The sequence below is a fragment of the Herpailurus yagouaroundi genome, unplaced genomic scaffold (assembly GCF_014898765.1).
Source record: "Herpailurus yagouaroundi ecotype Mexico unplaced genomic scaffold, PumYag 557, whole genome shotgun sequence".
In the NCBI taxonomy this organism is placed as follows: Eukaryota; Metazoa; Chordata; class Mammalia; order Carnivora; family Felidae; genus Herpailurus; species Herpailurus yagouaroundi.
In genome coordinates this window covers 2,960,363-2,986,622 of record NW_024412774.1, presented here as the reverse complement: position 1 = coordinate 2,986,622, position 26,260 = coordinate 2,960,363, and the positions used below count along the sequence as shown (strand labels likewise).

At 56.0% G+C, this 26,260-nt stretch overlaps 1 protein-coding gene and 1 long non-coding RNA gene across 2 annotated transcripts in view; one reads left to right on the top strand and one right to left on the bottom strand.

Annotated features, from left to right (window-relative positions):
* The first annotated feature begins 488 nt into the window (after positions 1-488).
* LOC121023441 (uncharacterized) lies at positions 489-10,718 on the top strand. Its single transcript, XR_005787393.1, has 2 exons — positions 489-1,901; positions 10,342-10,718. It is a non-coding gene; the product is annotated as an uncharacterized LOC121023441 (long non-coding RNA).
* A 2-nt stretch (positions 10,719-10,720) lies between these two features.
* SHISA7 (shisa family member 7) overlaps positions 10,721-26,260 on the bottom strand; it is an 18,322-nt gene continuing 2,782 nt past the window's right edge. Inside the window, exons 2-6 of the mRNA XM_040465325.1 lie at positions 21,149-21,885; positions 19,780-19,934; positions 18,128-18,193; positions 17,499-17,648; positions 10,721-15,240 (exon numbers count right to left, since the gene is read on the bottom strand). Coding sequence (XP_040321259.1) covers positions 14,597-15,240; positions 17,499-17,648; positions 18,128-18,193; positions 19,780-19,934; positions 21,149-21,885 — 1,752 coding nt within the window. The 3' untranslated portion in view covers positions 10,721-14,596. The remainder of the gene's footprint in view (positions 15,241-17,498; positions 17,649-18,127; positions 18,194-19,779; positions 19,935-21,148; positions 21,886-26,260) is intronic.

Here is a 26,260-nt window from a genome sequence, read left to right as displayed (position 1 = left end):
AACTCTTCCTGCCCCGAGCGCCCAGCCGCACTGAGCCGGTCGCGCGCGCACCGCCGCCCTTTTGTAGCCGTCCGTAGGCCACACCCCCCCCCCCCGCGGCCCCGGAGCGCCGCGCCTCGACCCGTGACGTCACCGCGCAAGGTCCTCGGCGTTCGGGGCGCTCGCTCCCTTCCCGCAAGCTGCGGGCAGAAGCAGGAGAAGTTGGGGAGGGGGGCGCGCGGCAGGTCGGCCAATGGGGACGCACGGGGGTCGTAATGGGGTCCCCGGAGAATGGGGGCTCTGAGGCGGGAGAGTAGAGAAGGAGAGGAAGCGAGAGGCAACGCGACCGCTGATTGGGCCGTTTGAATGAGTCGCCTCCTCCGCCCGGCGTACGCGCGCGTGCCCTGACGCCCAGGAAATCGCGCACGCGAGTAACGGTCGGCCGCGGAGCCGGGGAGGGGCATGGGAGGGCGGGACTCGGGGGGTTTAAACGGATGACGGAAGGCTCCCTGGCCAATGGGGACACGTAATGGTGGAATGGCGTCACGGGGCTCGTAAGCGCCAGTCCTTGATGGAGAAGGCGGTGCCAGGGGGCGGGAAGGAGTGGAGAGTAACCAATGGGAACCTTGTCTAGGTCGGGCCAAGCCGTTCGTAGCCAACGAAGTTCGTCGGTTTTGTATATGCAAATTAGGTGTGCGCGGCCGTCCGCGCCCGCTCCTCAGCCCGCGGTGGGGATGGGCGCTAGGAGTCGGCTGAATTTTTCTACGAGGCGCCATTTTGTGCGGGCACTGCCCCGTGACCCGTGTCGTGTGTCGCGGGCGGGGCAGGAGCAGGTTGCACGGCCTTGAGGGCTTGGCCGTCTGTGGCCTGTGACTCTGGCCAGGTGGCAATCACGACGTCGGGTTTCTGTTTCCCCACACGGGAGGCGGGCGCCGGGCTCCCTCGGGATGTGCCGGAAGGAGGTCGGGGCCTGGCGCTGCCCGCCAGTGGTCCCGTCTCCACCCTGTAGCCCCGCGGCGGTGTCCCCGTGTCCCCGACGGACCTAGCCACCCTGCAGCCCCGCGCCGGGGAATGGTGTCCCCTTGTCCTCGCCGTGTCCCGGGCACCGGCCTCGGCCTCCCATCCCTGCCCGCCACGCGTCCCGGGAAGACCCCTGAGCCGCCTCCCTCGTGCATGCGGCCCGAGCTCCAGCAGCAGGGACCCCACTGTTGTCGTAAGCAGCACCCATGGAGGATCCGCCGCGTACTGGCGAGCCCCACCTGGCCCTCAGTCCCAGCCAGCCGGTTGCAGGGGACTCTGACCCGAGGGGCGCTCAAGGACACTGAGGGAAGAAGCAGGGGCCTCGCCCAGGTTCCCCCCACCCCCCAAGCAGAGACAAGGTCGAGGTGGTATGGTAGTCAAGCCCGGCCCTGCTGCAAGAATGCATCCAAAAGACACAACCGTGCCGATAGTGACGGTCATGATGCAGCCCCTGCGAGCTGCGCGCCAGGCACTGCCCTCGTTCCATTGCAGACGGCAGCCCTGTCGGGTGGGAGCGCGATGTGCACGCACGAAGCTTTTGGAACAGGCGGAGGGTAACAAGGGGCAAAACCCCTGGCAGCTCTCCTGGGGGTGCCAGGCAGGCAAGCAAATATTATAATGTGCTGTGGGAGTGCGATAAAGACCGAAGGAGGGAATATCAGGGCCTGCGCTGGGAGGTGGGGGGAGACAGGGAGTGATGGGGTGGGGGGAACCTTTAGAGAAAGGGAAGAGGCAGGTCTCGGGTCCAGGCCGCAGTGAACAGTGTGTTCTTTTCGATCAAGGAGGAGCCGCGGGAGGCTCTGAGCCGAGCACGACTCCGTCTGACTTCTGGTAGAGAACAGAGAGGCCGAGGAGGAAGTGCTGACAGCCATGGAGGTGGGGATGAAGACCGTGCTGAGCAGGTTTGTGGCAGTCGGGGTGGGGAGAGGGGTTGGGGTTCGGTGAAAGTCAACAGGACCTGCTGTGGGGGAGAGGGAGGGGTCACCTACCCCCTGAACGGTCACTTGAAATTGAGGTCAGCAGACCTTTTCAGAAAAGGCTTTCAGCTTTGTGCACTGTGGGTCTCTGTCTCAACCCACTGCTCAGCCCTGCTTTAGTGGCCTCGCCAACATGAAGAGGAAGAGGTGGCCGTGTTCCGCTTAGGCTTTGTTTACAGGAACAGGTAGTGGCCCGAGTGGCCCTTGGGTAGGTCCTTGTTTACCATCCCCTGGAATCCCAATCCCGACAGGGACTGTCCCTGCTGGAAACTTCGCAGGACCCTTCTGCCCTGCTACATTTTGACTAGACTCCAAGCTGCCAACAGCACACTCCCCAAAGCCCCCTGGGCTGCCTTTCTGTTGGTCCCCGGTATCTGCCAAGCTGTCTGACCTGAGAACATTTGGGCGTGGGTCCCTTGTACCTGGAGAACTTTCCACTGCCTTGCTCGCTGGCATACTCCACTCTCTTTGATCTTGGTCTGTCGAAATTTGTCATTTCTTGATCACTTAGGACGTGTTTACTGCTGTCACCGCTGATTAGGTGAGCTCCAGGAGATCAGGGACTCTGTCCTCAGCCCCCAGAAGGATGCCTGACAGGTCAGGGGTGTTCATTCACTCAGCAGATGTTTGCTGAGCACCTAGTGTGTGCCGGGGACCATTCTGGGTGCTTAGGGTACCTCAGGAAACAGACAAAGATCTTTGCCCAAGTGGGGTTTGCTGTAGTGGGCCAGGGCAGACATAAAACAGTCCAATAAATTCGTAAGACTTGGAGTATGTAGAAGGAGCAAGAGCTGTGGACAAAGACAGGAGCACAGGAAGGGGCTCGGGGCACTAGGTCCTGCAAATGTTAAGCTAGGCGGCCAGGGTAGGCCTCGGCAAGCAGGTGTCATCTGAACCCAGGTCGGAAGGAAGGCGAGAAGTGAGCTATAGGCTTATCAGAGAAGAGCATTCCAGGCAGCAGCAGGAACAGCTGGAACATCTGAGGAACTGCAGGGAGGCCAGTGTGGCTGGAAGGTGGGGAGGAGTGGAGGGGGGATGAGGTTGGGGTGGGAGGTCTCATGCAGGGCCTTCCAAGCCATGGTTAGAACTCTGCCCCTTTCTCTGAGGTAGTAGGGAGCCACTGCAGGGTTTTGAGCAGAGCAGTGCTGTGGTCTGACTCGGGTGTTTGCAGGTTACTTGACTGCTGGGTGGAGGAAAGAATGAACAGCCCTGCCTCCCTGCCAGGGAGGAGACCATTGCAGATCCTGAGAAGGGACTGTGGTGGCAGGGAAATGATCTGTATGTGGCCAGTAAGCATGTGACAAAAATGCTCAACAACATTAGCCATGAGGGAAATGCCACCTAAAACCACAATGGGATCCCAGTTTATACCACCAGGGTGGCAGTTATAAAAAAAAGTCAGCCTATAGCAAGTGTTGGAGAGGGTGTGGACAAATTGGAGCTCTTTTTTTTTTTTTTTTCAATGTTTATTAATCTTGAGAGAAAGAGAGTACAAACAGGGGAGGGCAGAGAGGGAGTGAGAGAATCCCAAGCAGGCTCCATGCACTGTCAGCACAGAGCCCAGCGTGGGGCTTGATCCCTTGAACTGTGAGATCACGACCTGAGTTGAGGTCAAGAGTTGGACCCTCAGGATGCCTGAGTGGTTCAGTTGGTTAAGTGTCCTACTGAGGTCATGATCTCACGGTTCATGGGTTCGAGCCCCATGTTGGGCTCTGTGCTGACAGCTCGGAGCCTGGAGCCTGTCGCGGATTCTGTGTCTCCCTCTCTGTCTGCCCCTCCCCTGCTCACGCTCTGTTTCTCTTTCAAAAATAAGTAACCATTAAAAAAAAAATTTAAAAAGAGTCAGACACTTAACTAACCAAGCCACCCAGGTGCCCCAAGAGATCAGAACTCTCACCCATGGCTGGTGGGAATGATAAATGGTACCGCTGCTTTGGAAAACATTCTGGCAATCCCTCAGATGTAAATACAGCTACTGTGTGAACCCATGGTTCTGATTATTACTCCAGATAATTGAAAACAGACGTTTGCACAAAAAGTCACACTTAGGTGTTGCCAACGGCATTATTCACGACGACCAAAAGGTGGAAACACCCCAGAAGTTCATCAGCTGAGGAATGGCCACACCAGCTGTGGTGCCTCCCATACAATGGGCTGTTCTATGGCCACAGAAAGAATGAAATTCCTGCACATGCTCCAAGACGGAGAAAGCTCAGATGCCTCATGCTCAGGGAAAGAAGCTAAAGCGGTGGCCTTGGCAGTTGGAGAGAAGAGGACAGATTGGAGAATTAGTCGGGAGGTGGCCTAGTGATGGCCCTGAGTCAGTTTGGGAGAGGTGGGGAAGGGTGGGCATAGGGTGCCTTCCCTTTGCTAAATACTGGTGACCCGGAAGCTTACTCTTTTTTTTTTTTTTTTTTTTTTAATGTTTTATTTTTGAGAGAGACCGAGCACGGGGGAGGGGCAGGGAGAGGGGGACAGAGGATCCGAAGCTAACTCTGTGCTGACAGCAGAGAGCCCCATGCGGGGCTCGGACTCACAAGCCCCGAGATCATGACCTGAACCAAAGTCGGAAGCTCAAACCGAGTGAGCCACCCAGGCGCCCCGGCCCAGAAACATCTTCTGCATTGAAACCCAGGTTGTCCCTTCAGCCTGAATTCTAGCCTCCCAAATCGATTTTCACGTCTACTGTTTGTTTGTATTCCATGATGAGAGAAGTAGGTTCCTGGGGGGAGCTTGCATGGCTACTGGGGTGCAGGAAGGAAAGACGGGAGGTGCAGCTCTGTCCTCCCCCCATCTCACGCGCACCCCCTCGGCTACCCCTGTGAGTACCCCGGGGGTCCCGGAGCGGCTGTGCTCATGTCTGTGCGCGCACACGTCCACACACACCTGCCCTGGGGGGTGGGTGTGCCCTGCTCCTCAGGAAGAGCGCCCGCACTTTCTAGCACTCTCCGACCCATGAGCGTTTACTCCAGGTCCAGTCCTTGGCTACAAGCTGCAGGGAGCACACGTGAGCATTTACCTTTGGGCCCCGTCCTGAGCTTTCCTGAGGGAGAAGCGCCTAGAAGTGGCCCTTGTTTGGATCCTCCCCACCATCAGGACCTGACCTGTTTAACAAGTGTTTTACTGTTGTTGTTGTTGTTGTTGTTGTTTTTAACGTTTATTTATTTTTGAGAGAGCGTGTGAGCGCAAGCGAGTGGAGGAGGGGCATTGATAGAGACAGACAGACAGACAGACAGACAGACAGAATCTGAAGCAGGCTCCAGGCTCTGAGCTGTCAGCACAGAGCCCATCATGGGGCTTGAACTCGCAAACTGTGAGATCATGACCTGAGCCGAAGTTGGACGCTCGAGTGTCTGAGCCACCCAGGCTCCCTAACAAGTGATGTTTCTTTTCTTTTTTCTTTTTCTTTCGTAAGCACCATCCGTTTGCCATCGCTGTTCTAGGTGCTTGGGACAGATCCAAGAGCAGGACAGGAGACAAAACCCTGCCTTCCCGGGGCTTTCGTTGTAGGGGGAGATAGATAGTAAACACCAGGCACAAAACCCAGGTGCTCAGCTGTCCTGGTTTGCGCGAGACACGGGACTTTTGGTGCTAAAACTGGGAAAGTCTCAGGCTAGTACGTAAGGAAAGGTTGGTGGTGTGAAATGATACTAATTACTGAGAAATCAGAGCAGGGTAAGGAGTATTGGGAATGCCATGGGAGGGTATTTTAGGCAGGGTGGCCACGGTGGACTTTCTTGAGAAGGAGGCATTTGAGTACAGGCTTAATGGCGGTGAGGGAGCAAGTTTTGTGGAAATGTGGAGAAAGCCGTTCTGGGCAGGGGTGCAGCCGATGTCGATGTCCTGATGCAGGAATGAGCCTGGATATCGGCGATCTTCAAAATGCATGATCGATCGCGGGCAGACCACGGTGCTTTCCCCTTCAGCCCTGTCTCCTTTCCTCCTGGTGTGGCTGAACATTTTCCATGTGTAAATACCCCCATCTTCATTTTTGAGGCCACCGTCTGTGGTGGTCAGCAGGTCCTCTGCCCCTGGGGGGCTTCAAACCTCTAAGCACTTGGCCGTCTGCGGTTGACTCAGTAGGTGATTAACAACACTGCGTGCCCTTGTGTCCCAAGAGCAGGAGTTCGAGCTCTCCTGGGTGGGAGGGACCTTCACTGATTGGAAGGATGCCCGAAATGGATCAGGTGATGGACACTCTGGTAATGAACCGCTTCTTCCGCCGACTATTCCAGGAGCTAGAAACCCTAGAAAGCAGTGCAGACGTCACGTTGGCTGAAAACACACTTTCGTGCACCAGGGCCTTCCTTTACTGGCTGTAAAACCAGTACCTCTGCTGCACACCCAGACCAAGCAGGGTAATGATCAGTGCCGGTGAGGACGGAGGCAGAGAGATGTTCTCACATCCACGGACTCGGCAGGACTTCTGAGGCTGCAGCGTGGCGTTTGAGTAGCAAATGTGTAAAACACAGCACCGTGCCACTCAGACATTCGTCTCCTGGGACCTCATCCTAGGAAACGAGAAGCGAACGCACCAAGCGGTTTGTGAAAGATGTTCCTCCAAGCGTTGTTTACAGCAATGGAAAAGGGGAAGAACCCAAACGTTGCGTGGGTAGGGACGGGGGTCTGTCACTTCCATGTGCCATTGAGAGTCCTGGTGAATTTGTTGTCGGATTCAGTGGTGTCTCACAGAGTCTGACGCGGGTACTGAATCCTGTTCCCCTGGAATGATCGTGTGCAAATGCTAAGTAATAAATGCCAGAGGAATAGCGAAATTAGAAAATTATCATTCGGCAGACACCACAGTAAGAATCACCCAGATTCTAGGCAAGAGAATCACCCAGGGAGGCTTGAAGCAGCAGGTACAAGTTTGAGGGGGAACAAGTCCGAGGGCCCTCAGGCAGGGTACTTCCTGTTTACCGAGGGGGGAACAGCCCCTCCTCGGTGCCCCGGCCAAGTGGTCCAAGCTAACAGCAGCAGTCCCAGCTGGTGGCCAGCACAGGCTGTCCCCATGGTGATGTGCCAAGAGGTCGGTGTCACTGCTGAATCTCCTGCCGGACGTGCAGGGCCTGGACCTGCTCATGAGGAGACCTCGGACCAGGTGCAGGGACATCCTGCAAAAGAGCCGTCCTGGACTCCTGAAAAGCATCAATGGCGTGAGAAAGACAGAGGGACTGATCAAACTAGAGGAGCCTCAAGAGACATGACAATCACATGCAGTAGCTCGTCCCCAGACAGCAGGGACTGAAAAGGAATTGCTCCAAAGCAGGGTTGGGACAGTCGGTGAAACCGGAACGTGGGCTTCATCAGCGTGAAGTGCTTGGTTTCGGTCCCTGTGCTGTGGATGTGGAAGAGAACGTCCTTGTTCTCCAGAAATGCCCCTTTGCGACAACAGGGTATGACGTGCGCAACTCACCCTCATGTACCTCTGGAGAAGAAAAGAAAGGTGTTTATACGGAAAGAGAATCCCGAAGCAGTGTGTTGCAACGTTAACAACTGGTGAATTGGCGAAGGGTGTACAGGTGTTCTCTGACTTATTCTGGTAGCTGTTGAGCAAGTTTGAAATTATTTCAAAACCCGAAGTTAATGGCGGCAGAGGGGAAGGCACATGGACACGGCGTCTGGTGTAGATTTCAGGAGCTCGCAGGCCCTCCCTGTCAAACGGGTTAAGAATAGTCTCGTGGGAGCTGTATTTATTGACACGGCGGAGTTGCAGACTGAGCAAGTGTTAGGCTACGAAGGCAGAAATGCTCACGTCAGACCATAGCCTTGACTTGCCCATCCAAAGCACGGTGTGTGTGGATCAGATTGTTCTTTTCTGGGTGGAACACAAGTGAAGAAGGCAACTGGACACATGGAGGCCATGTCCAATGAAAAGTACGTGCCTTTAAGCCCTGGCCTTGCAACTCAGTGTGGTCACTCTGCAGGGCCGAGGAGTGAGACTGGGACCTGCCATCTTGCAGTCCCTCCTGGGCACACGCTCAGCGAGGGGAATGCCAGTCAAAGCTGGCACCGTTTACATTTAAATTTATATTTGATTTTAGGGGCGCCTGGCTGGCTCCGTCGGTCAAGCGTCCAACTCGATTTCAGCTCCGGTCATGATCTCACAGTTTGTGAGTTCGAGCCCTGCCTCGGGCTCCCCACTGACACAAAAATTCAGAAGCACAAAAGAGTATATGTCGAAAAGCCTCTAGGCACCCATCCCCCCCCTCCCCTGCCACAGGCAACCTATAACAGCCAGAATGGACTACACTGTGCTGCAGTAACAAGTAGCCCCCAAACCCCCGTTGTTAAAGGAACAGGGTTTATTTCCCACTCACACCGCATGTCCATCGAGGCTTGGCTGAAGTCCCTATTTGGGGCCCTGGCTGATCTGTCTTGGATGCAGGCCCACAGAGTAGGCATCACCTGAAACATTGCCAGTGGGGAAAGGCAGAGTGTGGGGATCTGTCTGCACATGGGCTCTCAGAAGCTTCTGTCTACCTCTGTTCCTACTTCAAGCACATCACGTGGGAACATCTGCTCTCAAGGGGACAGGGGAGTACTGTCCTTCTGTGTCCCTACAAGGAGAATTGTTGCGTGTTCAGGGAACCCATACTTAGATTCGCTGCATGGTCACCTCTCCCCCACCCTCTCCAGTTATCTGCAGACAAAGACGCCAATGAGAAGAGGTGATTTCTAAAAATATGCAAACAACCCTTGCGCTCACCAGGTGACACATTTAACGAGGGAGCATAACAACAAGATTCAAGCGCACTGCACACATCCCTCCTGCCCCACTAATCTACAGCCAAACAAATAAACCTGACTAGGTGAGCTCTGGCCAGTGCTGAACAGTTGACCGCACGGAAGGGGATGAGGCTTTCTCCAAAGCAGATCACACTGTCCCTCCAGCAAGCTAGGAGTGACCACTTCCCCACAAGGGACAGTGCGATGGTTAGATTTCATGTCCACTTTGCCAGCCTACCATTCCCATTTGTTGGGTCAAACCCCAGTCCAGATGTTGCTGTGAGGTATTTTGTAGATGTGATTAATGTCTACTATCCGTTGACTTCAAGATCACATGGGTGGGCCTCACCCAATCAGTTGAAGGCCATAAGACCAAAGATAAAGTATCTCAGAGAAGAAGAATTTTGTGTCAAGGCTGTAACATGGAAAGCCTGCCTGAATTTCCAGCCTTTGACCTGCCTCATAGACCTTGGATTTGCCAACCCCACAATCATAGGAAGCAGTTCCTTTAAATGAATACACACACACACACACACACACACACACACACACACACACACAGTCTTATTGGCTCCAGTTTTCTGGAGAACCCTGACTAATCAAGTAAAATCTAAAATTTGGGAAACGGGCTCCTGGGTGGCTCAGTTGTTTAAGTGTCTGACTTCGGCTCAGGTCATGATCTCCTGGTTTGTGAGTTTGGGCCCCATGTCAGGCTCTGTGCTGACATCTCAGAGCCTGCAGCCTGCTTCGGATCCTGTGTCTCCCTCTCTGTCTGCCCCTCCCTCGCTTACAGTCTCTCAAAAAATAAATAAATGTTAAAATTTGGGAAACAAATGCACCAGAGAGGAAGGGATTTTCTTTTCCTTTTTAATAAAGGATTTTATTTTTAAGTAATCTCTGCACCCAACATGGGGCTCAAACTCACAACCCCGAGATCAAGTGTCACACACTTCCCAGGAAGTGTGTTATCTTCGAGATGAAATTAGGCTTCCCAGGAAGGGGTTATCTTCGAGATAAAATCAATACTGGAATGAACTGCACGCACAATCCACCCCCAGAGGGATGTGCAAATGAGCCCTTCACTGTAAGATGGAAGTCTACGATTCATGAACAAACACTTTGGTGCCCCTAGGGGACAGGTGTCCTAAAGTTCATAAAGCCTTGGAGGCACCTACTCTCCCCAGTGTGGCTTACTGTCAGCTCTCGTCCTCATTATGCAAATATTTTAATTCACTTGGGGAAAAATCCTTGTTATCACAAAAACTGGTAATTGAGTGAACCGTGCCATGTAACACCCCCTGTTATGGCTTGAATTGTGTCTCCCCCTCCTCCCAGAATAGAGACATTGAAGTCCTTGCTAATCTCCAGGACCAGTGAAGGTGACCCCTTTTGGGAGTAGGGTCTTTACAGATGATCGGGTTTAGAAGTCACTGAGGATGGGCCCTATTCCAACATGACTGGTTGTCCTTTAGAAAATGGGGAAATTTGTACCCAGAGATAGAAAAGTACAGAGGGAAGATGATGTGTGTGTAGAGTGCCAGCTGTTGCCAGCAAGCCACCAAAAGCTAGGAGAGCGGCACAGCACCAGTTCTGCTCTGCCTCAGAAGGAACCAACACGGAGACCCTTTGCTCGCAGACCTGCAGCCTGCAGAACCAGGAGGTGGCACATTTCTGTTGCGTGAGCTGCTCGGTTCAGCGGCCCCAGCAAACCAACAGCACAGAGCACCCCGCTTCGGCCAGACTCAGCCAAAGGCCTCAGGTAGAAGGAGGTGCAAACACATGCTTAAATGCACACAGGGAAGAGGCTTTCTTTGGAAGAAACCGAGGACTTTTCAAGGTGCTGTACCGGTCCCTCCCACACCCAGCTCCTTGCTTGGTGACAGACTGGGGGGGGTGGGGGGGGCAGCCCTGACCACCGGTATGGACTCTTAGATGCCCACCCCCGCCTCGGCCAGTGACACAGACGCAGAGGTGGAAACCCATTTCTTCTCGACAGTAAACCTTGAGACTGGGGCTCAGGAAACATCTGTTTATTCCAAAAAATACCAAGTTACCACTCCACCGCTGTCCTCACCAAGGAACTGGGGGGGAGGGGGGGTCTGGTGTAGAGCCCGGGAGGGGCAGGGATAAAATGGTGTCCAGCACTGTCTGGTCCAGAACTGTCTTCTCTCTGCACCCCTCCCCTTGCCCCCTCCACCAGAAGTGGGGGGTGGGGGAAATGTGTGGGTGTGCGCGCATGCGCATTTATCAGGGGCGGAAGACTCCGATGGCGAGGTCCCGGCTCCGGAAGCATTGAGGGTGACCGGGCAGGACAGGGCTGCTTCCTCGCCCCCTTGAGACCTCTCCCCACTATGGCTTATTTGAGATAAGAGGTCAAGGCCCCGAGGTCAGGCGGCCTGTGGCAGAGTGAGTGCGGGGAAGGGGGAATGAGATTCCTGGAATCCAGGCCAGGAGAGAGCAAGTTGAGGTGTGTGGGGGCGTGTACAAAAGCTGAAAGATCCTAAACCCCCAAATTCTGGGGGCTGGAGAAAGCTGGGTGCTCAGTGGGGAAGGTGAGCAGAGGGTCTGCAAGGGGGGCAGGTGCTCAAGCTGGCTCCTTTCTTGGGAAGTCACAGTCTGCCTGAGGGGCACTGGGCGCGGTGAGGCCCTGGGAGGGATTGGAGGAACCCAGAGGAGCAGCCATAAGCATGGAGTCAAAAAACTGGCACTGGGGCCCAGGTAGATGGGGTTGGCTCCCCAGTTCCCCCGGTGTGGTGGGAGCTGAGGGCCACTTCTCTGCCCCAGGCTCCTGGCGGGAAGGGATGAGCTGAGGTGCCAGTATTGGGGGGGGGGAGACAAGAGGGAGAGGGACGGCCCAGAGAAGGGAGAAGAGGCCCCCTCGCCTTGCCTTGGGGGCTGGGGAGGGGGTATGTAGCCCTTTAAAAGTGGGGGAATGGCCGCCCCCCAGCAACATGGCTATATACAAAGGGAATTGGGGCAGATTGTGCATTGGGTGTTGAGGAATCCCCAAAACCCCTGGAGGCTCCCTGGTGTGTGAGGGGGAGGGAGGGGGAGAACACTACCTCTCCGTCGTCTTGAGATGATGCAGATCACCACCCCACCATGGCACTGGCAGTGGCTGTGGCCCTCAGGATGGGCCTGCTCCACGATCAGGCCAGCAGAAGACATGATTGAAGGCCCCAGAGAGGCCACAGCTGCCCACCCAGCCCATGAGGTCAAGTCTGGCCCAAGCCAATGGAGTGCTGTTTTGGATAGGGGTCCAGGTAACAGGGGCAGGGATATCACCTGAGACCTGTAAAGCCCCCCACACATACACACTCCCTGGTGATGATAAAAGGTATCTGTGTTGACCCTGTCACCGATGAGATGGTTGGGTGAAGGGCTGTGAGTTATCAGGAGGGGCCTGGATGCCCTCACCAGGGGGGTGATGGGGTCTGGCCAAGACCAGGTCTGTGGTGGGGTTGATGCAGGCATCAGCTTAAGTCAGGGGAGAGGCAGTGACATCATTAAAAAGGGGCAGACTAAGGATGATGTCATCAGAGGGGTCCTCACCTTATTCCATTTTTGAGGGAATAGGAAAATGGTGTGTTATTGTGCTAGTTCCCCTTACGGGAGCGATTATAGGTGCCATGGGACCCCAGAAAACAACTGAAATGCAGCCATTGTAGTACTTGGCCCTCAAGATGATGGATCCTGGAAGATGATGATACATGGTTGAAGTGGATCCTAGTAAATGATGACATATTTGGGTGTCATGGATCCTAGGAGATGATGATGCTATGGTCATGGTGGGTCCTGGGAGATGATGACACCATGGTTGAAATGGATCCTGGGGGGTCATGACCCCATTAGCTCTCATGGATCCTGGGAGGTGATGACACCATTAGCTCTCATGGATCCTGGGAGATGATGATGACACCATGGTTGGAGTCGGTCCGGGGAGGTAATGACTCCATTAGTTCTCATGGATCCTAGGAGGTGATAACCCCATGGTTGAAATGGGTCCTGGGAGGTGATGACATCATGGTTGAAGTGGATCCTGGGAGGCGATGATAGCATTGGCTTTCATGGGTCCTAGGAAGTGAGGACACCACAGTTATCAGGGACTATGGGAAATGGTGGCATCATCAGTGCTAGTGGATCCTGGTAGAGGATGCTACCATCAGCCATTGAGGATTCTGGAAGGTAATGACATAATGTGTCATGATGGGTCCTAGGAGATGATACAATGGTTGTGGTAGATCCTGGGAGATGGACACCGTAGGTCATAGGGAATCCTGGGAAATGATGTCATCATCAGACATGGTTAGCATTTGACCCCGGGCACAATGCCATCATGAGTGGTGGAAGTCTTATGGCACCGATGATATCAGCCAGATCAATAGTGGGCACACCCCAACCAACCCCATCCCACCTCACCCCCAACAGAAATGCAGGAGTTTGTTGACAGAGGCAATGATGTCTCTCGTTATGGCAGAAAGAAGCGAGGCCAGCTTTGGGGCCGCTGCGAGTCCCACGACTCTGGGAGGCTGGTGGGCCAGAGTGGCCTCCTTGGGGGTCCTGTCCTTGAGGAGTCACACAGGAGGTGACATCCCTGCACAGGGATGGGGTCTGAGGCCCAGCCACCCTTTAGAGGGAGAGTCTGGTGGAAGTCCTGCAGGGCATGTCCTTGCTGTCAGGGACAGGAGTGACCAAGTGAAGTCATGGCAGGACAAGGCAGAAACTCCGGTGACACCGTCACAAATGATGGCCCTCCAGAGCAGGCAGTGTCTGTGGTGACGTCATCACAATCCCGGGACAGAACCTCAGCGGGGGCCTGCTGCCAACAACCTACAGTCAGACCATTCTCTCCGGGTGGGGTTGCCTCTGCAGCAACAACATCCCTCAGATGTCTCAGCTCAGGGCACTTTCTCTGGTGACCCTGGGGGGTTGTCATGGATTCTGGGCGTGCCCTGCCTTCTCATGATAGGACAGGAGCAGTGCGGGTGTCTTACAGCATCATCTCCGAGCAGGCAGAGTCCAGTGGTGATACCACAGAAGGGGCCTCATCCTGGAGTGCCCCAGGGGCAGGTTGTCACCTCTGGTGATGACATCACGGGAAGAGGCACGGTCCCTCTGATAATGTCATAGGGCAAGGCACCTTCTCTGGAGATGGCATCACAGGAAGGAGGCAGAGTCCCTGTGACAATGTCGTGGACAGTCCCATGGATAGCGAGGACACAGTTGGCAAGGCATTTTGCTTGCGATGTGCCCCAGGAAGATGGCTTTGTCTGTAGCGACAACATCATAGACAGAGGCATCTTCTCTGGAAGAAAATATTTTCCTGGCGATGATGTCAGAAGAGGCCTTTTGGTGCCGGAGATGACATCATAAGGGTGAGACTTGTCTCTGCAATGACATTCACAGGAAGGAATCTTTGTCTCTAGGGATGATGTCATAGGGTAAGGCATTGCCTCTGCTGTGACCTCTCAGGAAGAAAGTCTGTGATGACTTCATGGAACATAGACATGGCCGCTAGTGTTGACTTCAGGAGCGGGCCTATTCTTCTGTGGCGGATTCATGGGGAGGAGGTTTTGTCCCTGTGATGACATCACAGAACACAGACATTTTCACTAGTGATGAGCTCACAGGCAGGGCTCTTCCTCTGTGATAACGTCATGGGAAAGAGGCCTTGCCTCAAACGGTGACATAGGAGGAGGGATCTTATCTACCGTGACATCCCAGAAGGAGGTTTTGTCTTCGGTGACGATTTCATCCAAAGCAGTGTCCTCGGAGGCAGCCCCCTGGCCACAGGCTGATCCTGGGTCCCAGGCCCCTGGAGTGTGTTGAGGGATCCGGGCTGGGATGGGGGCCCCCGCGAGGCCGCAGCCCCCAAGCCCCCGGGCCTGGCCTCAGACGGTCACCTCGTTCTTGCTGGCGGTGCGCAGGTGCTGCGGCAGGTGGTGGCCGGGGATGAACTGCAACTGCTCCAGCGTGCCCTGGCGCTGGAAGGGCGGCCTGCGCGCCAGCGTGCCCCCTCCCCCGCCGGCGTCCGACAGCCAGGCGGGCTGCGGCGAGCCGTGCAGACCGTGGTGGTGGTGCGGGAGCAGGCCGGGCGGCGGGGGCAGCCCGTGCAGCGGCGTGGGGGGCCCCCCGGGTCCCAGCAGCAAGTTGGAATGGGACGCGGCCAGACCCGCGCGGGCGGCGGGCTCCGGGGGCAGCGCGGGGCTGCGCGGGGGCGACAGCAGGTGCTCCCGGCTCTGGCGCAGGGCCTCGGGCGACGAGAGGAGCAGGTGCTCCTGCGACACCAGGCGCGCGCGCGGCAGGGTGAATTCGTAGCGCGCGCGGCCCGCGTCGCCCAGCAGGTGCTCCTGGGACATGACGCGCCGCGGGTTGGGCGCGGGCGCCAGGCCCAGCTCCTCGGGGCCGCCCCAGGCATCCATGCGGTAGCCGCCCCCCGTGCCAGGTCGCCGAAGAGTGTGCAGGGGCAGCGTCCCGCGGGGCATCTCCCCCAGGTGCCGGCGCTTCAGGTAGGCCTCATCCAGATCCTTCTCGGCTGGGGGAAGAGGGGGAAAGGCCATACAGGTAAGTCCCCAACCAGTCCAGAACGTGCCCCCGCCCCCCTGGCTTCCGTACATCCCACACCCATGAGGACCCCAGGGATCACCAGAATGCCCTGGTCATTATTAGCCTGGGCACAGGTAGGTGACATAGGTGGAGGGATCTTATTTAAATAAAAAAAATTTTTTTTAATAAAAAAAAAATTTTTTTTTAACATTTATTCGTTTCTGAAAGAGAGAGAGTGCAAGCTGGAGAGGGGCAGAAAGGGAGACACAGAATCTGAAGCAGGCCCCAGGCTCGGAGCTGTCAGCACAGAGCCTCAGGTGGGGCTCGAACTCACAGACCGCGAGATCGTGACCTGAGTCAAAGTCGGTGCGCAACCAACTGAGCCACCCAGGCGCCCAAGTGAGTCTCAAATTTTAGTCGGTCAAAACCATCAGGCTAGCTGTGTGACCAAACGCACATTCCTAGGCCCCACACAGATGGTGGGCCAGTAGACGTGGGGGGGAATTTCCTTCGCCCCGCCCCCCGCCCCAAATTTGGAGATGTGACCTATTTGTGGGTTATGAAGTCAGTTTTGTAGAGGGTGAATGGCATTTTAAAATTAACTAGAATAGAAAATTTTCAGAAAGCATCCACCCAGGGACGCCTGGCTGGCTCAGTCAGTGAAACATCCGACTCTTGGTCTCAGGGTTGTGCGTTGGAGCCCCACACTGGGTGTAGAGATTACTTTAAAAAAATAAATAAACATTTAAAAAAAGTTATTTAAAAAGAGGCATCGGTATACTAGGGGAATAAGGGTAAGCAACCAGTTCCTAAAATTTTTATTACAGTTACGTTTGTGTTCTTGAAATATTGATGGATGCAGTGACAGTACCTGGGGTTTGTTTTAAAATAATCCACTAAAAGTGGGCTGAAGGGAGTCTAGATTAACAAAATGTTGCTCATTGTTGAGTTGAGCGATGGGAACATGGGGATTCGTTTTACAATCTCTTCTAATGCTGGGCATGTTTGAAAATGTCCATAACAAGTTTCAAAGTTTTGCTGTAACTAAAAATTATACATATTATATGTGTCAGGGGTCATGATATAAAAAGCATTTCTTAATGTGGCTCTCAGTTTAAATCTTTTTTTTTTTTTTTTAATGTCTATTTTTGAGGGGGTGGTGGAGGGCCAGAGAAAGAGGGAGACAGAGGATCCAAAAGCCAGACTCAGGGCTTGAACTCAGGAACCATGAGATCATGACCTGAGCTGAAGTCAGATGCTTAACCAAGTGAGGCACTCGGGCGCCCCTGGCTCTCAGTTTAAAATGTTTGAAGGCTTAGGGTGCTTGAGTGACTCAGTCAATTAAGTGTCTGACTCTTAATCTCGGCTGGCATCATGATCTCGTGGTTTGTGGGTTTGAGCCCCACATTGGGCTCCGCACTAACAGTGCGGAGCCTGCTTGGAATTGTTTCTCCCTCTCTGCCCCTCCCCCACTCTCTTTCTCAAAAATAAATAAATAAACTTAAAAAATAATAAAATGTGGGGCGCTTGGGTGACTCAGTCAGTTGAACGTCTGACTTTGGCTCAGGTCATGATCTCATGGGTCATGGGTACAGGCCCCATGTCAGGCTCTGTGTTGATAGCTCGGAGCCTGGAGCCCGCTTTGGAGTCTGTGCCTCTGCCTCTCTCTGCCCCTCCCCTGCTGTGCTCTGTCTCTCAAAAATGAATAAACGTTAAAAAATGTTTTTTAAAAATAATGAAATGTTTGAAGGCTCTTGCCACTGACCCAGAAATGTCCAGAATCACAGTGATTGGTCCAGGGATGAGCGTGTGACCCAATCTGGACCAGTGGGATCTAGACCTGGGAATGCTGGGATCATTGGGAAAGACCCTTTTCTGCTGGCAGAATAGCATCTTGAAATTTCTCAGGTCAGTCTTTGCTACCACTAAAGAAGAATCTGTCTGAAAATAAAGAAGAGATGTAGAATCCTGGAGATAGCTTTTGAACCCCTGGATCCAGCCGTACCTGAAGCTCATGATTCATAGACTTTCCCGTATCAAGCCAATGTAGTTGCCTTTTGTTTTTGGCTTAAGTTGTATTTCTGTTAATTGTAAATACAAGTCCTAATGAATACAATAGATCTTAAGGGGGCACGGATATGCATTTTTAAAAAGCACTTTCAGAGGCCTATTGGGCCACTGTCCACAATCCTAAACCCAGGCCCTGGCCCCACCCCATCACCTTCCCCTCCCCTTCCTGGGACTCACCCAGTCTCTTGAGGGAGGAGTAGCGGTTGAGTTCAGATTTCACAGCGGCCTCATAGGACGGGGGCAGATGTGAGAGGTTGTGGAAGGACCGAGAGCAGGACAGCGTGGAGTAGTGCAAGGAGGGGCTGGGTGGCGGAGCGGCACGCCAGTCTGGGGCAGAGGGGCAGGGCAGGGGTCAGTCCAGCCCCTCCTCCCTCAGACCCAGGAGTCCAGGCTCCCAGCCCCTTCTCCCTTTGACCCAGCAGTTCCCGCCCCCAGCCCCTTAGGGAGTGGAAACCAGGGATTCTGGCCCCTCGGGGATACTTGCTCCCCCGACCTCAGGAGGCAGGCTCAATGCTGGGGAAGCAGGTCATGTCACAGGAAGAGGGGTAACTGGCACGTGCTCAGCACCTGCTGTGTGCCTGGCCGGAGGCTGGAGGGGCCGTCCGCTCCACACATTTCCCCACAAACCCAGGCAGGAGAGAGATGAGACTGGGACACTGAGGCTAGCTTGGTCACCTGGCTGGACGGGGAGGTCAGGGCTCACAGGATCTCACACCTGCTCTGTCCTGGGCACCCAGCTCAGGCTTAACACAGGCAGGGAAGGAAAGGAGCCCTTGTCCTCCCCCCAACCCAGCCCCAGTCCCTACCCATCGTGGCGGCATGGTGCTTGGGGCTGTTGACGCTGAGGTGCAGGTAGTTGTGCTGCAGATTATCTGTGGGGACCAAGAAGGGAGGTGGTGTCACTGCCATCACCCACTCCCAGCTGGCACTGCTGTCCTGGTCTCGTGGGAGGATTTCCACTCATGTCCACTGGGTTCCCAGCTCTGATCCCTCCTACCTCCTGAATCTCTGCTCTGACCTTCCTCACCCTTCTGGATCATCAAATCGGCTTCCTGGCCATTTGGCCAGCCCATCTTCCGGATCAGCACACCCACCCCCCCACCCCCCCACCTTGGTAGTACTCCTGACACCCACACCTGCCCCTGCCCCTATGCTGCTGGAGTCTCTTCCCACGGCTGACTGGCATCCACAGGACAAAATCTAAGCCGGGAATGGTGTTTGAGGCTTACTCGGCCCTAGCTGATGCCTTGCCCGAATGAGCCTAGCTCAGTCCTGCCACGGGGCCTTTGCAGATGCTATTATGCTGTTCTCTCTGACTTGAATTCCTTCCTCCCCTTCTTTGCCTGAAGAACTACTCATCCCTCAAGATCCACCTCAAATGTCTCTTCCTTATATTACGATTCAAACCCATCTCCTCCCCTACACTTCTCACCCCAGCTCAGGCCTTGTCCTGCGCAGCCTGCATTACTACCCAGCCTCCTCCTGCACCTTCTTCCTCTCATCTCTCCCCCTTCACATGAGTTCCAGAGAAATTCTTCCACTCACTTCTGACTTTGTTGCTCCCCTGTTCTAAAGTCCTCCATGGCTCCCATTGCCATCAGGACAAAGACAGAGCTCCTCAGCTCAGCCCGGTGCTCAGGTCCTTCCTGAGGTGTCTGCCCACCCTCTCCCTGGCCTCACACACTATGCTTCAGAGGCTCAGACCTTGCCCTGCCCAGGTAGGCCCCTCACCCTCCAGGCCACTGCTCAAACGGTATCCTGGGGGAAGTCTTCCTCCTCCTCCTCCTCCTTCTCCTCCTCCTCCTCCTCCTCCTCAGACCAGACGAGACTCTTTTTAACCTGTTACAGCTCCCTGGACTTCTCCCTGGTGAACTCATCATAAAATACGAGAACAGCTCATATTTATATAGACCTTTTTTCTGTGCGAGGCACTGCTCTAAGCCTTCCATCGTTAGTTCATTTGAGCTTTGCAGTAACCCTATGCGGTGAGCGCCGCGACGCTGCTTGTTTTATGGCCGGGGGAAGTGAGGCCCAGAAAGGTGAAATCGTGTGTCCTAGGTAGCCAGCGGCAGAGCCAGGGTTCAAACCCAGGCAGTGTTCAGGACGTTCTAATTCAACAGTTAGGTGCTTTCTTGTGTGTGTGGCTGTTAGGAGCTCTGACACTGGTTTTCTCAAGTGCAGGGGCCGAGAATGGCTACATTGAAATCACCGTGGCGTCCGTGGCACCCACCCAGGGGGTTCACGGGAGGGCAAGGAGGGGTCCTGATTCACAGCAGGGTCCCTCCAGCCTTGCCGGCAACTGGTCGGGTTCAGAGCAGGAAGAGGCTGGAGGGTGGGCTGGGGGCGCGGGCGGGGCCTGGGCACCGGGGGTGGGGCTACCCGGGGAGGGCGGGGCTACAGGGCAGGTGGGCGTGGTCAGAGGCCGCCGCGGCATTCCCGGCTCCCAGGTCCCACTCACCGAGGTTGGAGGGCTTCACGGTGTTGTAGAGGGTCTTGGGCGTCCTCGGGGGCATGCTGTCGGGGCCCCCGACCCCCGGGGTCAAGGAGCTGCTTCGTGCCCGGTCCGGGCGGGTCCCAGGCCCAGCCTGATGCCTCAGAATGTCCACCAGAGCCCTAAAGGTGGCAGAGAGCCGGTCAGCGGCCTGGGGACGGGGGTGGGGGCAGGGAGAGGGAGGCCCCAGCCTTCTTTTCCCTCCCTGCTCTCCCCTTTGGGGGAGTCGGTCAGCTCGGCGGAGCTCCTCGTCTTTGGCCACGCCCATCGCTAATGTCCATCTGAGCTCCGCCCGCCCCAAGGTTCCTCCGACCACATTTCTTGCTTGAAGCGCCCCTTCCCCGATTCGTTGGGACCCAGCCCCTTCTGTGGTCCTTCCCACACCGTCCTCCCTGGGCCCCCACCCCACCCTGAACCTGGGGCCTCCCTCCCGTTCCTTTAACAGCCTTCCCTTGGCGGTAAAGTGTGCCTCTCCCGTCCAGTTGTGCGGACCGAAACCCTGAGACTCGCCCCTGGCTCCTGCTTCTCTTTCTTTTCATGCCCCTCAGCCATCTTGGACTTCCAAAATAAATCCCTAGCGGACCACTTGCCACCTGTGCTGCCCCCAGTGCCTCCTCTCATTGCTGGCTCATTGCTAGTGTCCTAAGGGGCCTCCCGCTTCCACCCTGGTCCCCTGCTGTCCCCAAAGACTCCTCTGGAACCATCAGATGGCTTCATGCCTGAGCTCCGCGCCCTCCAGACACCCCCCCCCCATCACTCTTAGAATAAACCTGCTTCCGCCCACTGCTCCGCAGGCTCAGAGGCTCCGTCGCTGTCCCGCAAGTTCTATCAGGACGTTTATACGTGCTGTTCCCTCAGCCTGGAATACCCTTCCCACAAATACCCGTTTGACTTGCTTACTCTCCCCACCACTCACATTTAATGATAACGGCAGCCAGCGTTTATGGCGGGCTTACTATGTGCCCAGACTTGACACGAATCAACTCAGTTAATCCTCATTACAGTCTGCCCTGGGATTGAAAGCCAGTTCACCCAGCAGGGCAGGGACCTGGTTTGGTCCGCAGCTGTATGCCCAGCTTCTGACCCACACACAGACGGTGCCCCGCAAATAGTTTGTTGGATGGATGAAGGCCTGAGCCTCTCCCGTCACTCAGCAGCCGGGCCGGTTCTATCGCCCCTATTCTTGGGACCCCTTCGGTCTCCCTGGGTATCTGCTCCCCCGCATCGCTGAGCAAGCCTGGTTCCCTGTAGCCCTGCCCTCTCCAGATGGCTCCACCCCTGATAGCCCAGGCCCCGCCCCCAGGCGCCCCACCCTAGGGCCCCAGCGCTCACACACCTGGGCACGTTGATCTCCCGGTGCGCCCTGGGCGCGCGGGACGCCTTGCTGAAGGCCACTTTGGCGCCGACGCCCACGGCCAGGGCGAAGCTGATGACCCCGCACACCACGTAGGCCGTGCTGCCCCCGGGGCCCTCGCCCCCGCGCCCCCCTGCGCCCCCCGCCCGGCCCCCTTCCAGCCACCCGGCCTGGCCGGGCCCGGGCCCCCCGCCCGCACCCCCGGCACCCCCGACGCCCCCGGCCAGCGGCGGCGGCGTGGTGGCCCAGCGCGGCGTGTCGTAGTTGGAGCAGGACGCCTGTGCCAGGCGCATGTGGCGGTGCTCGCAGCAGAAGCGGTAATGGCAGGTGCCGCAGCAGAAGCGGTAGGAGCCGGTGCTGCAGTTGAAGGTGGCGTCGTACTGTCCCATGACATCGTAGTAGCCGTGGCAGAGCTCGGCCGGAGGGGGCGCCCGCGCCGCCGCGCCGGTCCCGCTCGCCGTGCTGGTCCTGGTGCCGTTGGCGCCCGGGCCCGCAGCGCCCCCGCCGCCCGTCAGCGCCCCGGTCAGGCGCCGCAGGTGCGCCAGCAGGGCGGGCAGCGGGCCCGGGGGCTCGGCGCTTGTGGTGTTGGACGGGCGCGCCCCGGCCTGGCGGGCGGTCGAGGCCAGGAGCAGGAGGGTCCCGAGCAGCAGGAGGGACGGCATGGGGCGCGCAGGAGGTCGGACCGGGCTGCCAGGCCGGGGGTGGGGGGAGAACCGAGGCTGCAGCGGGGGGGGGGGGGGGCGAGAGAGAGATGGCCGGAGGTGCAGACATGTGGGGGCGGGTGGCCGGACGCGAGGAGGAACGCAGAAGAATGGCGAGAATCATGCCGCAGGGGACACAGAAAGGATGCGTGGAGAGGGAGATGCCCGCGCGCCGAGTTAGCAGCCCCCCAGGGCAGTGGACGCGGGGGTGTTTGGGGAGGGGGCGGAACGGAAGTACGCCCCGGACGCGCCGCAGAAGAATGGCCGTGATAATGGGCAGACGCCGGTAGGGTCAAAGCGAGCGATGGGGGGGTGGGGGGGTGGGGATTGGGAAGGTCCGCGGAGATGTCAGACGGGCGCACAGAAGTAAAGGATGGGCCAAAACCAGAGGAAAGATGTGATGTGCGGAGAAGAAACCGGGGAGAGGAGCGAGCGAGCGACGGCAGGGGGAGCGTAAGAGGGCGGGGGGGGGGTGTGATATGGGGGCGTGGAGAGCGGGGGAGGAGGTTGTGGTGGGTCAGTGCGGATGGGGGAGGCAACGGACACAGATGTGGGGTGGGCGGGATGGGAGGAGTGGGGGGGAGATGGGGAAGGTGAGAGGAAGAGGTGTGGGTGGGGAGAGAGAGAGAGAGAGAGAGAGAGAGAGAGAGAGAGAGATTGGAATTGAGAACTTGAGTTTACAGAGCAGGCAGGTGGACCCAGGTGGTCAGGACTTCTCAGCCTGACACCGCTCACGTTGGGCCCGACCTGTGTGCCACTGTGTGCCAGGAGAGTTCGCATTCTCCGCATGGTGAGGACATAAGATGCCTCCAGGCAGTGCCAAGCGGTCCCCTGGGGTCACAGCTGCCCCTGTTGAGGAGTGCTGGCTCAGACCCGGCTGGTCCTTGGTCGCCCCCAAAGGCCCCTCTCTCTCCTTTATTTAGGTCTGGTAATTCAGGGGCCTCAAGCTTCTCTCTCGCTCCCTCCCTCCTCCACCCTCTCCCTCAGTCTCTCGAGCACACACACAGTTGTAGGTCTGAAGTGTCTCAGGACAGCAGGCGACGCAGGGTGGCAGAGCTGATCATGTGCCTCAGTCTCCCCATGCGTGAAATCGGGGTAAGGATGGTTATCAGGGGGTGGTTAGAAGGATGAGCCGGGTTGATCTTTGTAAGGAGCTCAGAACACCCTGGTCTGTCGCAGTGCCGCGCACTGTGCACACTGCAGCCGCTAGTTCAGGGGGTGGCCAGGAACAGGGCCAGGGAGGAGACGGCAGAGTGAGGGGCCAGATGGGGCCGTTTCTAGGCAGCAGGACGGCAGGACGGATGCTTCCAGTGTGTCCTGAGCCCTGAGGGTGCAGCGGTGACTAAGCCACAGCGTTCCCGCCTTCACGGGGCTTATATTCCAGGGGCGGGAGAGGGCTGGGCGCACAGACATACACCAGGGTGACACTTGTTGAAAACTGTTAAGGACAAATATGAAGAAATTTTGCAGGAAGTCATGACCAAATGAAAGCAGCATGAGAGAATGGGAGGGTAGGAGCACCTGGGTGGCTCAGTCGGTTGAGCGGCTGACTTTGGCTCAGGTCATGATCTCACGGTTTGTGAATTTGAGCCCTGTGTTGGGCTGTGTGCTGACGGCTCAGAGCCTGGAGCCTGCTTCACATTCTGTGTCTCCCTCTCTCTCTGCCCCTCCCCTGTTCGTGCTCTGTCTCTCTTTGCTCTCAAAAATAAATAACCATTAAAAAAATAAATTAAAAAAAAAAAAAGAGGATGGGAGGGTGGATAGGACGAGTTGAATGAGCATCATTAGGTATCAGTTTTATCTGCTCCTTTCCACTGGGGGGGGGTGTGTTTGGGGACCACACCATTATCACGAAAAGTAGTAGGGGCTGGGCTGGGGAGAGGGTCATGGGAGCCGAGGCTCCCCACGCCTCAGTCAGCTTGCCCTGCTCCTGCAAGGGGCCTCAACTTCCCTTTTAGCTCCAGCCCTGGCCCCTCCCTTGAATCTGGGCTAGAATATCCCACTCCCTGCTTAATAGGCATCTTAGAAGTGGCTTAGCTCACACCGTGCAAAGCTGTTTGGTGGCTCCTCGAAAGTTAAGCAGTTATCACATGACCTGGCAATTCCACGCCTATGCATCTGCCCAAAGAACCGAAAACATACGCTCACACGAAAACTTAATGCGCGAGTGTTCACAGCAGCGCTATTCATAACACCCCCAGAGCGGAGACCACCCGGACGTTCACCAACAGAGGAACAGATCTACACGGTCTATGCGTACAATGAAATATTATTCCGCCTTAGCGAGGAACGGGGCACTGATACGTTACATCGCGGGTGAACCCGAAAAACAGCACATGAAAGAAGCCAGAAAATCTGGTTAGCGGTTGCCTGGGGCTGGGGGAGAGTGGAAGAATGGGGAGTGGCTGCTTTGGGGTGATAGAAATGTTCTGAATTGGTGGCAATGGTGGCACATTACCGGTGTCCTAAGTATCATTGAACGGTACACTTAAAAATAGTTTAAAGACTATCGGGAGCCTGGGTGGCTCAGTCCGACTCTTGATTTCGGCTCAGGTCATGATCTTGTGGTTCATGAGATTGAGCCCCGAGTGGGGCTCTGCACTGACAGCTCGGAGCCTGCTTGGGATTCTGTCTCTCTCTGCCCCTCCCTTGCTCATGCACGGTCTCTCTCTCTCTCTCTCTCTCTCTCTCAAAATAAACACATAAACATTTTTTTTAATGGTTAAAACAGTAAACTTTACGTTATGTGTATCTTGCCACAATTTTAAGAAACGAAAAACCCACCAGCATAGGTCAGATGACATCAAGCGTTGCCCTGTCGAAACTGCCCAATGGCTTCCTGTCACACCCAAAATAAAATGCAAACCCTTCTCCCTGTCCCTGTCCCTTCATGCTTTTCCAGGTCCCGTGTCCAAGAGGGGTTCCTTCTTCCTGCCTGTGCATTTGTTTTTCCTCTGGCCTGGGACCCTCCGCCCCCCCCACCTTGTTGCAGATATCCGTCTGACCCACCCCCTTCCTTCCTTCAGGCGCCCTTCACATGTCTTCTCAGTGTCCCTCCCTGCCCTGTCTAAACTAGCACCTCCAGCCACTCTGGTCCCTGCACCTGCTTTCTGTCTAGTTATGGGTGCCATCTCTACCCGCCGCATTATACGTGCAGTGGCCCACTAGACTACGCACTGCATGAAGGCAGACTTTTTTTGGGGTCTTTCTTGTTCATGGTTGTGTCCACAGCACTATGGCATGGATGAATGTTGAAAGATGTATGAGAGGTGGGTCTTCTCTCTCTCTCTCCCCCTCCCCCACTTCAGACAAAAACACTGAGGTTCCAAGAGGTACTATCATTTGCCTAAGCCTTACAGTGCCCAAGCATTGGAGCTAGGCTTTGAACTCAGGGCTCAGGGCACTGCCACCTGTAGGGCATGGGTCCCTTTATTCCATGCAGTCAAACGTGGGTTGACATGCATCCAGACACACCTCTTTCATCAGTGAATCCACATGCATGCAGCGATGTGGATTTCTTCATTCATTGAGGGCTGCCACATACGGTTGGGCAGGTTGTGCACTGCACAAGGAGCTCTGGTCGTGAGGCTGGAATCCAGCCAGGCTCTCCTCCTTAAGGCGTGCTGATGGGGCTGCATCCATCTGGGGGAAGGTGCACCCTTTAGAACTCACACGAGGGTGCCATCTGCCTGCCAAACCATAGCCGCAGGGGAGCTGCATTGGACCAGGGGGTACCTTTGTCTCATTTGCATAAAGGCACCAAATGGGCTAGCGGTTTGCTCACTCAGTCCCCATTCTGTGCCAAGCTTCCGGCTGAGCTCCACGGACACAATTCTTCCCTCTGCTAACAGAGTCCCATTATGTCCTCCAACTGCTTACACATGCACATACCCAGGGAGACACAACTCCAGGCCATTGACAACTCTGGGGAGTGGGGGAGCGGGGCCCCAGCATACATCCCTCAAACCCAGCAATGCACCCAGACACACACACACACACACACACACACACACACACACCATGATATGCACGCAATGACGGAGAACACAGGACACCCACGCCATGTGCCAGACACAACGCACAAGGACACCCAATGTCATCCTGGCGGCACACCTGTAGGCCTCCTCCCGACACACAGATACACAGCTCCATGAGGACACACAACCGTTCCACCCACAGGACACAATCTCAGACGTTGTGAGACCCTGGGACCACACATAGCTCCCAATACAGCCAGAGACCTGCCCCAACCAGCTCTACATGGACACACGATCATACACATCACAGCCCACAGTCATGCCACCTCATGGGCGCGCGCGCACACACACACACACACACGTGCAAACACACCCTCACCCAGCGGTGGAGTCTGGAAGCAGGCACGTGACAACTT